The following is a 13,624-nucleotide window of genomic DNA, read 5'->3' as shown; positions in this document are numbered from 1 at the left end:
CCGCTCCATAATCTTCCCCGGCACCGAGGTCAGGCTGACAGGCCTGTAGTTCCCCAGATCCTCCTTCCAGCCCTTCTTGTAGATGGGCGTCACATGTACTCGGGTGCTCATCTGCCTACATTTAGGCTGCAACCTAGAGGGCTCCTGGCCATGAATACTGGCGGATTTCAGAATGGATTTCTTTGGGAGGAGAGGAGACAAAAAACTTTCTACAGACTTTTCTCCCCTACCCCACCTATCCTTTTTGTCTGCCCTCCCCTTTTTTTTTTACCTGTTCCATGCAGCAGTTTTGGCAATGCAGCAGCTGTTTTCTAAGCAGCTGAGCCATCCACACCAGAGGACTTGTGAAGGGCCGCTGCATTCAGTACCTTCTAGATCCATTTGATTTTCATCTGCCTGTGTACCCACCTGCTCCCCTGGAAGTCTGATTTACTGGACTGGGCTCAGACCTAGGCCAGGAGAGCTACCTGCACGCAGCCCACACTGTTCTGGAGCCCTGGCTGCAGGACAGAGTGTTCCTGCAGAGAACTAGAGACAGTAAGATTTTAAAATGCTGAGGGTAAACCTCCCATTGTCTGCCTTTGTCCTTAGTGCACAGTATGATGACGTATTCCAGCTGCTGGTGATGTGGGGGAAGGGGGTGATGTCTGAATCCCCCCTCTGGTAGCTTATTTATGCCCCGCTGCTGTGAAAGAGGGTGCTTCCCATTCACTTTTGACGGTTTATCTGGTTGTCTAATTGCTCTCTAATCTTGTTTTGTAAAATGAAGAAGGTGGCCAAGTTCCTCCCATAGGAAAGGTTTTTAACCCAAGCTAGCAGGTAAGGGAGCAGTCAGACAAGCAGTTAAGCAGGCAGGGCTCAGAGAATTGCAAGTCTTGTTAATAAACCAGTGACAAACAGCTGGGGACGTAGTGGGGCACAGAATGATCGCTTACTCAGAAGAGTGCATCTGAGCCTTAAGGAGCTGTGTGAACACAGGTTTTGTAGCAGGATAAAAAAAAGTATGTTTTCATTGATGCTCATGCAGTTGAGTTGTGTTTTTCGTGTTTCCTAAGAAGCAGCCCCTCCCCATCTATATCACCTAACTATCCCTGCCCGTCATCTCATTGGCTGCCTAGGTGTTTACGTAAATGTTAATGAGACCTAAAATGTTTTTGCCTTATGTTAAACTAATCTGAGGAGGAAAATACAATGGATAAAAACAAATGCTTTTTGCCCAGCGAAACAGGATGGCACAGTTAAGCACAATTTTAACTAAACAGTTTTTGATTTAAGGAAGTGTTTACGTCCAAGTTGGTAGACAAGGCCTAATTAGCATAAAACTAAAGCAAAATTTTCTCAAAGAATCATGGATTCTCTTGATGGTGCTTTCATCTCCCCTGTTCCCTGAAAACACGTTATATATAACAAAGCAATTTGTTCAGAACAACTATCAAAGAAAATCTAGGGAAAGCTGACTTAGGAGAGTAACTTCTGTAACTATCTAGAGAGCTCCAAAAGTGATTTGCAAAGAAGTTAGTTACGGAGGAGTTGATGGACACAAGATACTTGCAGATATTTCTGCACAGGGGTTCAATAGGATTATTGTTAGGAGCATGTTCACTCTTTAAAACTTCCCAAGTTCTAAGGCTCTGGAAGCTTAATTATTCTTGTGGAGTGTACAGTGCTCTGTACACAGCCATGATGAAACCTTTCCCAGGATTTTTTTTGTTTTCTATTCATTTGAAAGGTGCTTCAATGTGTCAAGTTTTGTTAGTCATGCTGGCCGCTAGAATGACTGTCTTTCACTTATATGTATTGCTGCTTGTATTCCCTGCAGATACTATTGATCTGTTTTACAATCTTAAATCATCTGTTATTCAAGTACCACTGCTGAAGACTGGAAACAGCTGGTGGACAGACAAAAATGTGAAATTTCGCAACCCAAAATCATACAATCTCTCTTCTGCATTTGCAGGTAAGAATGGTTCCACCGGTATTCCCGATTTTCAATGGCTTCCCTCCCTCCCTGTGTGTGGAGGTCTCCCATTCTGAGATGGGAATTGCCTTTGGGAGAAATACCTCCCAAAGGAGGTAGGAGAAGCAGCTTTAGAGGGTGACTGAGAGCAGAGGCCAGATTTAGCCAAAATACTACTTTCTTTTTTCTACTACCCATAGAAATTGGGAGAAAGTTTTGGAAGACTGAAGTTAGCCCGCATCCACGCCCTTCTGTATAGTTTATTGTAACACTCAGTCTGTACAGAGAAGGCAAGGATACAGTCATTTTCTTTTTTCCTACTGAAAACACCTATGAAGGAGAACTGCATTGTCACGTCTTTCCTTCTTCATGCCTTTGCAGATTCTTAGGCAGTTGTGAGCCAAGTGAAACTGCCATCTTCACTAGTTCTTTCAAACAGCTGTTTGCTAAGACTGTTTCCTTGTTATGGTTAATCTATATTGAAGTGGGACTAAAAGTTCCCTATTCTGGATCAAGGCAGCGCTGTGCTGGATGCAATATGCAGGAGTTAATTATCTAAGTAGTTTTCATATGGCAGATTCTAACTATCGTGGGCTGTGCTGTTAGACTGCAAAAAGGTGCCTACAGGAATAAATTAATGTATAAAAATGAAGGCAAGCTCCTCCTTATAGAGAGTACGTTGCTTGCTGAAGAGGCAAGAATCCAGAATAAACAGTATTTTCATTTGTGCAGGTCACTTTGGTTTTTCCTCTGCTTGATCTTTCTAATGTGTAGCAACCCCTGGGTACTGTTAAACTCTATTCATTCACGTTTGAGGTGAATGGAGACGCTTGGGTGAAAAGTGTTATCTAGCATATATAATTTTTCAATACTGGACAGAGTCTAGTGTCTCTTTCATATCTCCTATTCTGTGTTGGTTGTGAGTAGGCCCAAAAGTTAGTAACCAGCCACTGTTTTTACTGACAGTATGTCTTTCCTGGTTTCTTTCTTTTTCACCAGGGACAGCAAGACCTCCTTACTGGCAGAAACCAGTATATTTATTAGATGAAGAAGATGAAAGGAACAATGGTTATATAAATGACGACTTCATTATCTGGATGCGAGTGTCAGCCTTTGCTACATTCAGAAATCTTTATCGTCGTCTCAGCCGGATAAGGCAGTTTGCGGATGGTCTCCCAGCAGGGAATTACACTTTTCGTATTTCCTATAGTATCCTTTCATATTACCCAAGACACTCCTTAACTATTAGATAGTTACGACAAGATGGAAGTGGATGGGATTTGTATAGTAAAATGGCAAAGAAACCAAGCAAAACACCCCAAACTGAATCACCATGAAAAGACCTAGTTTTGAGGGCGATGAGACACTACAAGTGGATTTTCTTTAGCCTGTGCAGATGGAGTTAAGACATGTTACTCAAATGGCAGCACGTGACTTTGGATTTGATTTCTGAGGGGGCTACTTTTGGCTGGAGACAGCACATGGGAGCTTTACACGAAGAGTAAAACTGAAGAGTGGGAACGTGAAAAGATGGTTGAAGATGTTTTTTCAGCCGAAGTATTTAATAGTGGCCTAATCAGGTGTGTAGACACCCTTAGTGGGGTGCAAAAAGTGCCAGAGGTATCCCTGCCGTTGAGAGTTGTGCAGGGTGCCTGTGTCAGCAGAGCCCTCTGGCGGATTTGGGCCACGTGCTGACAGGAACTTTTGTGCTGGTGAAAATGCACTCTCACACTGAAGAGCGTGAACTTTGCTGACTAGCTCCTCCTTGTCAGCAGGAGTTGTCAAGATGACTATAAATTTCTCTTCTCTCTCAGCAGACAGAGCTATGATTTTAAATGTTGTAGCACAGTTCCATTCTGAAAGCGTCCATGTGGAGAGGTGAAAGGTAAAATCATATAACTTTGTGGGCAGACAACATACTAGGTAGAGGTGAGCACTTCCCCTCAGTGAGAATATGTGGAGTATCATCATGATAAGCTGCCCAAAAGGCTCATTTTTAACTGAGTTTTCATAGCAAATTAACGCAGTAGCAGTTACATAAATTATGAATCTGAAAGTTATAATGTAAGAAAAAAAAAGTAGTTCCATGTTCACACAGAGACTGTATCTAAAATAACTGGATTTCTTACCACCAGCTGCTATGGGGTTTTTGGACCCAGAATAGCAGAGACATCACAGATCAAGAATTTTTGCAGCAAATGCAGATCTCCAGACCCTTTATGCCTTTGAAAGGATTTTGAGCATTTACCACTACTTTTTCTCCTCCTGGAAATAATGTAAACTTTGTTAGTGAAACCTTAACATCCTTCTATCAGACTTCCCTGTTACCAAATTCAAGGGGAGGAAGTACGTGATTCTTTCAACCGTGGTGTGGAGCGGAGGAAGTAACCCGTTCCTGGGAATTGCCTACGTGGTTTCTGGCGCAGCGGCAACCCTGACAGGCTTTGTCATAACCGCCATCCACTTAAAGCTCAGAAAAAAGAAAGCACACTTTCAGAAGTAATAAGGTTCCCTGGCTTTCTGAACAAAGGCAAAGGTGTGCTGTGAATGAAGAACGTGCAGCACAGACCTTTCATTCTTTCCCCTGAGCTCTGGATCTGTTTCAGTAACAGGTTTGGTGAACGTAAGCAAATTGAGGGGCAGTGCTATTCCATCATCCAAAACCAAACTTACCTGAGGCTGCATTCTTATTAATGTATGTGTGTTCCTAAAATTGTTTCCTAGGAATCTTGTAGTGAGATAAGCTTCAAAGAACGTAGTGGGTTAGAATTGCAATGGCAAAGAAATTTTAGGGTACTGATGTCTGGCCAGAAGTAAGGGTCCATATTCATTTCTGACTCAGACCTTAATTCAGACAATATTTCTCTTGACTTAAATAGAGCTTTGGATGAGTAAAAAGTGAGGTCTTGATCCAACAAAAAGCTTGAGCAGGTAGAACTTGGTGCTAAAATCTGTTTGTGGGCCACATGCATGGGCTGAATGGCTTGGCTTAGGTTTTATATACCTTTTTCAGCTATCCTGAAAAAGCAAGCAGTTTAGCGCACCATATTCATCACAGATTGATACTCGATTTATGACTGAACACAGGGCATTTTTTTAGGAGTTTGGAGTTTGTTTAAACCCAATTTATTGGGTTTGTCTAGGTACTGAGACTAACCTGCGAAGCTAGAGGGCATCAAAACACTAATTTACATTTTTAAAATTATTATTTAATAGAAAGCTTAAATTAAAAACTCCTTTAATGCTAAACATTTTAGCAGAAACATCTACCTAATATAACTATTAGGCCACAATTGCACTCCTACTTACCCCACCCTTCCATGCAAAAGTTCAGACTCTTACGTGACGTGAAGTGTCTCTTCCCCTTTCAAGCCCTCATTTCTGTGGTGTGGTGATTTATTGTCAATAGAAAACAAAGCATCAGAAAAACTGTCAACTTAATTTTCAGAAAGTAAACACTGCAGCTCATGAATAGGCTTATCAATTTTCATGTTTCATGTTCAAAATTTTACACATTTAGAAGTTATTTCCAGTCCCTCACAAAAGGTAGGAACAGCACTGAAGAATTTAGGTCAAGTATACCATGGTACATCCGAATTTTTTTTAAAAAACTTTCTATTGCAAAAGTGCAAATGGAATAAAACACTTTAATTCCTTTGCTAAGTATTCCGTGTGCCTTACCTCCCCCTCCCCTAAAAAAACCCTCCACACTAAAACCAGAAAGAAATCACAGACTAGAGCGAGAGAAAGGAATGTGGCACAGGGAGGCTGCGTGCCACTGTCAAGGGCACCCACATCTGTTTCTAAAAGTGTCTCAGGCACTTAGGAGCTTGTGACCTTTGACAGATGGCCTCTGGTGAATCTGTTTGCAGCCAGAGAAGGTACTGTTTCCTTTAATCTCTGCTTCACAATTGTGCCATGAGCAGCAGGAGGGGTGCTGCTCAAGTTCACAGCCCTGCCTGTTAGTACAATCTGGCCCTGTCAATGGTTTATGCTGACCTGCTGGGCTAAGGTGGATGTCCCCGTCTGCTTCTCCTGGTTGGGGCCAGTGGCCTCCATCAGAAAGCTGTAGAAACAGGGTTCCACTATTTCAGACCCTTGCGTCTAAATCTGTCAGGAGCTGTGGGAGAACCCTACCCCTCCCTGGACTGGACAAGACAGAGCATGAAGCAGTACATTTAGCAATGCTCACGCTCATTAGTCTAAATACTTTTAACAATGAGATGTGCTCCTAAACCTTTTAAGTCCTTTTGAAAATGTAATCCCATGCAGGCCTCTGGAAAGCCCTGATGGGAGTTGCTGCCAAAGCTGAACTTAGGATTTCTGGCTCCAAACAGACCTCAGGAGCCTCTTTCCTTTTCTCTTTTCCTTTTTTTTTTTTTTTTTAAATCCTCTGAGAAGACTTGCAGGAAATTATATGTCATCTGGGTGGTTAAGTCACGGTGCGATCGTCACTGATTTTATTTCTTCATGAAGTATCTGGTAAAAATGTTAGTAAAAGGAGACTGAATAATGAGGTATGTATTTCTGTGAGTCAGTGTCTACCAGGAAAAAAAACTTACTTAGAAAACACAGTCTAGCAAGTAGTGCTTACAGTTTGCCGATTATCTCCCAGAGGTTTGTGCAAGAACCTCTTCTCTTGAAATGTACATGGTCCTCAAACCCCTCCACAGGGAAAACCTGTCTTCAAACAAATCTTCCTTTCTCTATTATCCCAGAAGTTGTCTAAGTCTTTGTTTATAAACCCAAAACCTCTTTTTCATCTTACCACAGCTTTAAACACGTCTTACATCGTCCTTGTATCCTCTGAACAGTGTCCTTGGGAGCTGCTGCTTGAGCTCCAGCAGTTACTGTTGTTAACTCTGAGCAGCTCTGCAGTGTCTGTCTTGTCATTTGGGATTGTGCTGCCCGGATGAGAGCAACAGGAATGGCAGTTTTGATTAACTGCTCCCAGCAGATGGAATCTGCCTTGCTCAGAAGGGTGGAAAATAAGTTTTAGCAACGTCCTTGCACTGCCTTTTGTGCCAGCGCTACAGCTATGCTGTTGGTCTGCCCCTTGTGCCAGAGCTTGCGTGAATGTGCCTTTTCAAGAAAATTTTGTAGATGGGTTCCTCAGTGCCCACATTGGGGAATACTCCTCTACCTGTACGAAATGTTTATTAGAATTGTTTTATGCTGCTGCTGCCTTATTCCCTCTTGTGCAGGGGCTGAAACAGAAGTGAGAGCCCTGGCTGAAGGACTGGCCTAACAAAAAAGACAGTAAAAGCCATCATTAACTGCTCCTCGTTGTGGCATGTCTCAGGGGATTGTCCCCTTTTGTTTCATCGTCTTAGTGCCAAACGAAGCATGATTCCAGACAAAAATCCAGTGTGATTTTGAATTAATTTATTCTGGCTATTAGGAGATCGTTAAGTCAAATTGGTCAGGGAAAGCATACTGAGATTTGGGGAGCAGAGGTATGAAGGAAACAGAGATGTTGCACTTTTACTGAGGTACAAATTGCTTTTAAAATACCTGGAGTGTCATGACCAATACTGTGTCTTTGGCACAGCACTGCTTTTGCCTTGCACATTCAATTTTATGAATTAAGATTATATGTCTTGAGTAAAGAAAAAAAAAAAGCCTTGGTAAAACTTTTCAAAATTGAATTTTAATTAGCTTATCTGTCAAGCATACTTCCACCAATAGTAAGTGGGCCTTTTTCTATGAGAGATTAACTTACGTAGACTTCTCAGTTCAGTACAAAGATGTCCAGGTTTAAGATTGCTGAATGAAATTAAGAGCTGTACCTGGAAAGTGTAAGTCAACAGCACCACTGTGAGTGCTACATCACTAAGCCATAAAAGACTTATTGCCATTATTTGTAATATTTTGGCATATCAAAATTATTAAATTGTTTGAACCCCTTTCCTACAGATGCCAGCACTTCAGAAAATAGCATAATACTAAAAAAAATGTTTTGCTTTCAAAGGAAAACGCTGGTTCCTTTGTTACTGCTACTTAAAGTCTTACCTTGCGTCATTGCCATATATTCAGTCCCTTGGAGCTGATGGAACTTTGCCTATTGCCTTCACTCTCAGAAAAAGAAAGATGCATGTCAGAAATGGGGTTTAAGTTTGGTGGACCGAAATTAATGATATCATAGATGCTTAAAGCACTAGAAAGTGTGGGGTTTTTTCTTTTCTTTTCCCCATCTGTTTTCCAGAACAGATAACTAAAGGAGGACATTATTTACTGCAATTTTTTTCTTTTGGGGAGTGGATATTTAATAAATGAAAAACTGGACAAAGGATTCCTGTTAGTAGATGTAATCTAAATTTATATGGTAAACATGGACTAAAACAGATGCGGTAAATGGGATATAAGTTTCTGGGGTTTGGTTTTTTTAATACATGTTTTCATTTGTAGTTTTGAAGATGACAGTTACACATGGAAGCATTTTATCTTCTGGAGTTCTGTAGTTCAGTTTTAACAGTGGCAAAAATAGCTGGAGGTGAAAATATCTCATTATTATGAAAAACTTACATGCAATTTAAATCTTATTTCTAAATTACAGGGAGGTATGAGAGAGAGCTGTATTTTAATGTCAAAAACTGTTGTACTACTTTTGGTTGCCAGCTCCCTTTACGGTTGAATTTCATTAATGGGTTCTATATCTATATATAGAGACATAAAAGTGAAGCAAGAGCTACAGGATATTTCAGTAGCACTTCAGTTACAGAATTTTTCCAAGTCTTTTTCAGGCTTTATAGTTTCATGCAGATACGACCAGTATCTGTCTGCCTTGGTTGGTTTTTCTGTGTCCTAAACATAGACTTGCTTAACTCATCTCATCTAAAAATAAAAGGATGAGTCCTTCATGTGAAACTGATTAGCATGATCACAGACCTATAGAATCTGGAAAAATTAGTTACATGCTGCATCTATTTTATATAAACAGCTGTGTTGCATGGAGATTATTAATAATAGTGTTTGGATGAGGTGCCATGTATTTTAATGATGCATTACAGAGTAAAAGCTTTCTCTCCTTCCTCTGAGAAACCAAACTAATACCAGAGTAAAGTCAAAGATAGCAGTTCAGGGAAGGGAGGGCTTGGAAAGTTTTGATAATGTAAAGAGAGACTGCATACCAATTTGGATTTAAGTTTAGATCTAAAATAAGAGAAAGCGGTTGCTTGTCACATGATAAGAAGGTGCTGTCTTTCTCGGTTCGGAGCAGTATGGTATGAGAGACAGAGCTGATTTGAGAAAAAACTAATCTCACAAGGAGGGAGAATGGTGGAAGGGGCAAAGTACTTTTTCTGCTCTTGGATATGGAGGCAAGGAAATTTGGCTGAGCTGCTTAAGATGATAGTGTATCCTGACACGTGATCTGGAAAGCCCGTATGATTTTTGGGGAGCAGCCAAGTTAAGTAAAAAAATTTCTCGGTTTTCAATGGAAAGTACACACTCTCTGAACTACGGTGCGTAGTTTTTGAGCTAAGGTGTTTTGACTCGGTTGTCTCTAATTGCATTATTCCTTACAATTCCAAGAACATTTTTGTTATGAGCTGGGAGTGCCTTGGGCAGCTGCCTTTGCTCTGGTGGCCTCTTGTTTGCAAGAGAGGGATTGTTGAGCAGTTTTTGTTTGCTCTGTGTCCTGCTTTCTCCCCAGGCTATGGGAAGCCAGGCAGAGGAAGAGTGGGGCTTGTTTGGCTTTTGCTTACATTCATGAGCGCATGACGAAAGTTGTCTCCCTTTCCCCGTATAGCCAACTAGGAGAGGAAAAGGACAATAGGGCTGATTCTGGTCCAGTGCAAGTAGAGGCAATATGTAAATGATATCAAATGGTAATTGCCATAAGTAAAGAAATCAAAATAGCTCCTACCCTGGAAAGCTTATATTTCAGAGAGCTCTAATAAAAATATCTGTGTACCTACTGAGTCTGTACTGTGTACTCTGTTGACAAACATACAGCATGAAACAAGACTAAAAAAGGCCATTTAGTTATACTCCCACTCAATTGCAGCCATTGTCTCTTTGCATTAAAGCACCCAAAAATGATCCCTTTCAAACTGAAACAATTAAAAAACTTGTGAAAAAATGAGGTTTTCTACTGTGTCAGACCCAGCTACCCAAAGTTATTTGCCTTTTTCCCCATAATGATTCCTGTGTGTAATGAGAAACTGTTCAGTTAACAGCTCTGTTAACCCAGTTATAATACTGGGGGATTCAGGGTTTAACATTAGATTGAAAGTTCTTGAGATTTCTCAAATAACTTAGATGAATCCCTGTGCTTTCTATGGACTGTATTATTAGTGACAATGAACCTGAAAAAGAAATGTGTCAACAAAACCAGAATGGTTAAAAGAAAAAAGGAAGGAAGTAGTATCTGCCCATAGCCCCAGTTGTCATAACGAGTTAACATTTGGGGGACACGTACCGAGCCAGTGTCACTGCCTCTGAGGTAAAATGTGGCAGTTACTTGACAGTGCAGAGAGAGGCTTCACAACAGCTCAGGACAATAATAACATCTGCAGTTAATAACACTCCTCCCCGCAGTGGGTGTGCCGATAAATGTGTCACGGTGGCAGAGGACAACGGGACCGTGTCCCCCAGCGCTGGGCGGAAGCAGTGATTTTACGCTGGACGCCAAGGAAACGCGCCGGTGCTGCTTCATCCTGGTGGGTGGCAGGGTGTCTTTCGAAGTCATGTAATTAGGTTACAGTCCCCGCATGGGCTGGCTTTCGCTGGCCTGCATTGTGCCATCCAAATGTGGGACATCCAGAAGGAGTTTGAGACCCCGCCCAGGTGTTTGCTGAAAGCAGCGTGTGCTGCCAGGAGGTCTTTATGGCTTGCTATGCTTCTGACCTCTGTAGCGGTCTGACTTGCCTGCGGAGTTAAAGTACGGAAATGTAGAAAAGGTGAGGGAGCGGGAAGAGCACCAAAGTAGTGCTGTGTGCAGTTTGTCTGTTTTGGAGTCTGACGAAATAACACACGGTCATAAGGAAAGCAGCCCATGGACAAATGCAAGTGGTGGCACGAGTGCTTTTGCTGATCTGTCTTAGTTCAGATCCTGGGAATTTTATTTACAAACAATTCAGGCAGCGACTTTTGAAGTACTATCAGTTTTGTGAAAGAGGGGTCTTGCTTCAGTTTTTACCTTGGTTCTGTGCTCAGTGTGCTGCTTTGACTGCAGCAGTGTTACTTTAAATTAAAGTCACTAAAAGTAAAAATAATAAAAGAATAATCAGTAAGTCATCAGCTACACCTTACAAGAATTAGAAGGCCTATAAAGCAGATAGGTTTCTGCATCTAAGGTCTTTCATAGTATTATCTTCTGATGACTAATAAGCCATGGCTGGAGATCGGCCATCAGAATCCGAGACTGACAAACATCAGTGGTGTTCACATACAATTTTGGTGTCAGCCATTCCTGTTTTGACTGAGCGAAACAAAGGACAGGTTTTATTTGCCGAGTTCCGTAAAGAAAAAAAACCCAGTGCTTCTAGTCAAATTTCCATGTTTTAAGCTCGCTGTTGCTGGGTCTCATGTGAGAGCCAAAAAAATCACAGAAAGTCTTTGGACAAGCTTTCTTCATGCACTGTCATTTCTGGCTTTGCAGTTAATCATAAAAAAAGGCACTGATCCCAAACAAAGTTGAGCTAGGAAGTAAAGCTATGGATAGGATTTTATCTCTGCATATTTTTGTTACTGATAACATGAATTAAATACAAGAATTGCTTAACGGATGTATAAACTGTGATTGTGCCAATGAGTTTTAGGCTGTAGTTTGAAAAATTTATCATTCAGATTTCTGAGTTCGTAACTTCACCTCAGGCAACCAGTGGAAAGCCAAGTCTTAACTGAAAAGGTCAAGAGTTGCTTTTCAAAGGGAGGTAAGAAAATTAGAAGACCGAGCACAAGCCTGTTGGGCATTTTCATAATTTTTGGGTTTCTGGGGGTTTTGATTGAAATGGAATGTCTCACACAGTGTCCTGGTTTCGGCAGGGATAGAGTTAATTTCCTTCCTAGTAGCTGGTACAGTGCTGTGTTCTGGATTTAGGGTGAGAACAATGTTGATAACACACCGATGTTTTAGCTGTTGCTAAGCAGTGCTTACACTAGTCAAGGACTCTTCAGCTTCCCATGCTCTACCGACTGAGAAGGCTGGAGGTGCAGGAGAAGCTGGGAGGGGGCACAGCCAGGACAGCTGACCCAAACTGGCCAAAGGGACATTCCATACCATGTGACATCATGCTCAGTACATAAACTGGGGGAAGCTGGCCGGGGGGGGGCCGCTGCTCGGGGACTGGCTGGGCATCACTGGGTGGGTGGTGAGCAATTGCATTGTGCATCACTTGCTTTGTTGTTGTTGTTGTTATTCAATTATTAAACGGTTTTTATCTCAACCCACGAGTTTTCTCACTTTTACTCTTCTGATTCTCTTCCCCCATCCTACCAGGGGCGGGGGGAGTGAGCGAGCGGCTGTGTGGTGCTCAGTTGCCGACTGAGGTTAAACCAAGACATACAGCATACGTAAATAGGCTAAGTTTTTTAATTTGGGATTTGCCGTGAAACTTGCCTGTTGTGCCAAGAATTCTCATATCTACCTAACAGGTGATAGTGATCGTGTCATAGAAAGAAATGAAGTATGAATATGTCAGGTGTAATTTTAAGTGTTCTCAGCTGTTGAGAGATTATTTCCCATAATTACTTCAGTTCAATAATGCTGAGTTCTGGGGAAGAAATGTTCCCTTCCTACAGGGTGTGGGTATAATTTTAAAGTTTCAGGAACGTACCAAAGTTAATTGAGTTGTCCCCGTTTCGCATCCTGGGCTTTACTTCTTTTGTAAGAGGTGGACCAGTAGTTCTTAAGCAAGGAGGCTTATATAGAGGTAGCCTGAGCTGTGTATTTGTAACGTTGTCTGCACTGTCTCTTGTTCACTTCTGATTTCATAAAACTTGTAACAGCTGTGATCGACATGTTGGCAGGTTTTCCTCAGACAAACATTACTCAAAAGTTATTTTGGGGGGGATACAGGCGGGCAGAGCATGATTTCCTTGGAAGCTGATGGAAAAGGCAAGTCTTTTGTATCGGAGTCTTCAGCATGCTTGTTCTTCAGACTTCACTCTGCTAAGAGTAAAGATGCTAGCTCTTGAACGGGGAAAAGGTGGTTGGTTGGTGAATGCTGCCCTTGTCCAAAACTCACACCTTCTTAATGGGAGAGACATTAATAATGGGGAAGAAACTGGGATCTTCTTAGCCCCTCCCTGCAAGGTAAGTTTTGTTAGATGAAAGACTTGAGAAATTGAGGAGCTGTCAGCAAGCGGCATTTGTTCCCCTGAGGTGCAGCTGACCGTGACCACACGCTGGGAACAGGGTGTCCTGGAGATGCCACCTTTCAGAGGCGAGTTGCAGATCGTCTCCTTCGAGTTTATCTGGCACATCCCGTGCATGTTTCTGGCCGTAGGATCGTTTGCCACCCTCCTCCTTCCCGCCGGTTTGGCCAGCCTATCTTCATTTGGGTTAATTTGCGGTTCCTTGCCCGCCCAGCTGCGCGGGGCCGGGTGAGCCGCCCGGCCCGACGCCCTCGCCAGGGGTCGGGTTCTCGCCCTGATCGGCGGCGGCCTGAGCCAATCGGTGAGGCGCGGGGGGGGGGGGGGCTGCTTTTTGGCGCCGACGGG

General features: G+C 42.3%; 1 protein-coding gene across 1 annotated transcript in view; it reads left to right on the top strand.

Annotated features, from left to right (window-relative positions):
- The window catches only part of LOC103921724 (cell cycle control protein 50C-like), a 10,264-nt gene extending 5,685 nt beyond the window's left edge, over positions 1-4,579 (top strand). The window contains exons 5-7 of the mRNA XM_009329740.1: positions 1,820-1,957; positions 2,957-3,166; positions 4,273-4,579. Coding sequence (XP_009328015.1) covers positions 1,820-1,957; positions 2,957-3,166; positions 4,273-4,460 — 536 coding nt within the window. The 3' untranslated portion in view covers positions 4,461-4,579. The remainder of the gene's footprint in view (positions 1-1,819; positions 1,958-2,956; positions 3,167-4,272) is intronic.
- Positions 4,580-13,624: the final 9,045 nt, after the last annotated feature.

Source organism: Pygoscelis adeliae, unplaced genomic scaffold, assembly GCF_000699105.1.
Source record: "Pygoscelis adeliae isolate BGI_AS28 unplaced genomic scaffold, ASM69910v1 Scaffold120, whole genome shotgun sequence".
NCBI classification, from domain to species: domain Eukaryota; kingdom Metazoa; phylum Chordata; class Aves; order Sphenisciformes; family Spheniscidae; genus Pygoscelis; species Pygoscelis adeliae.
This window is presented reverse-complemented; position numbering and strand designations above follow the sequence as displayed.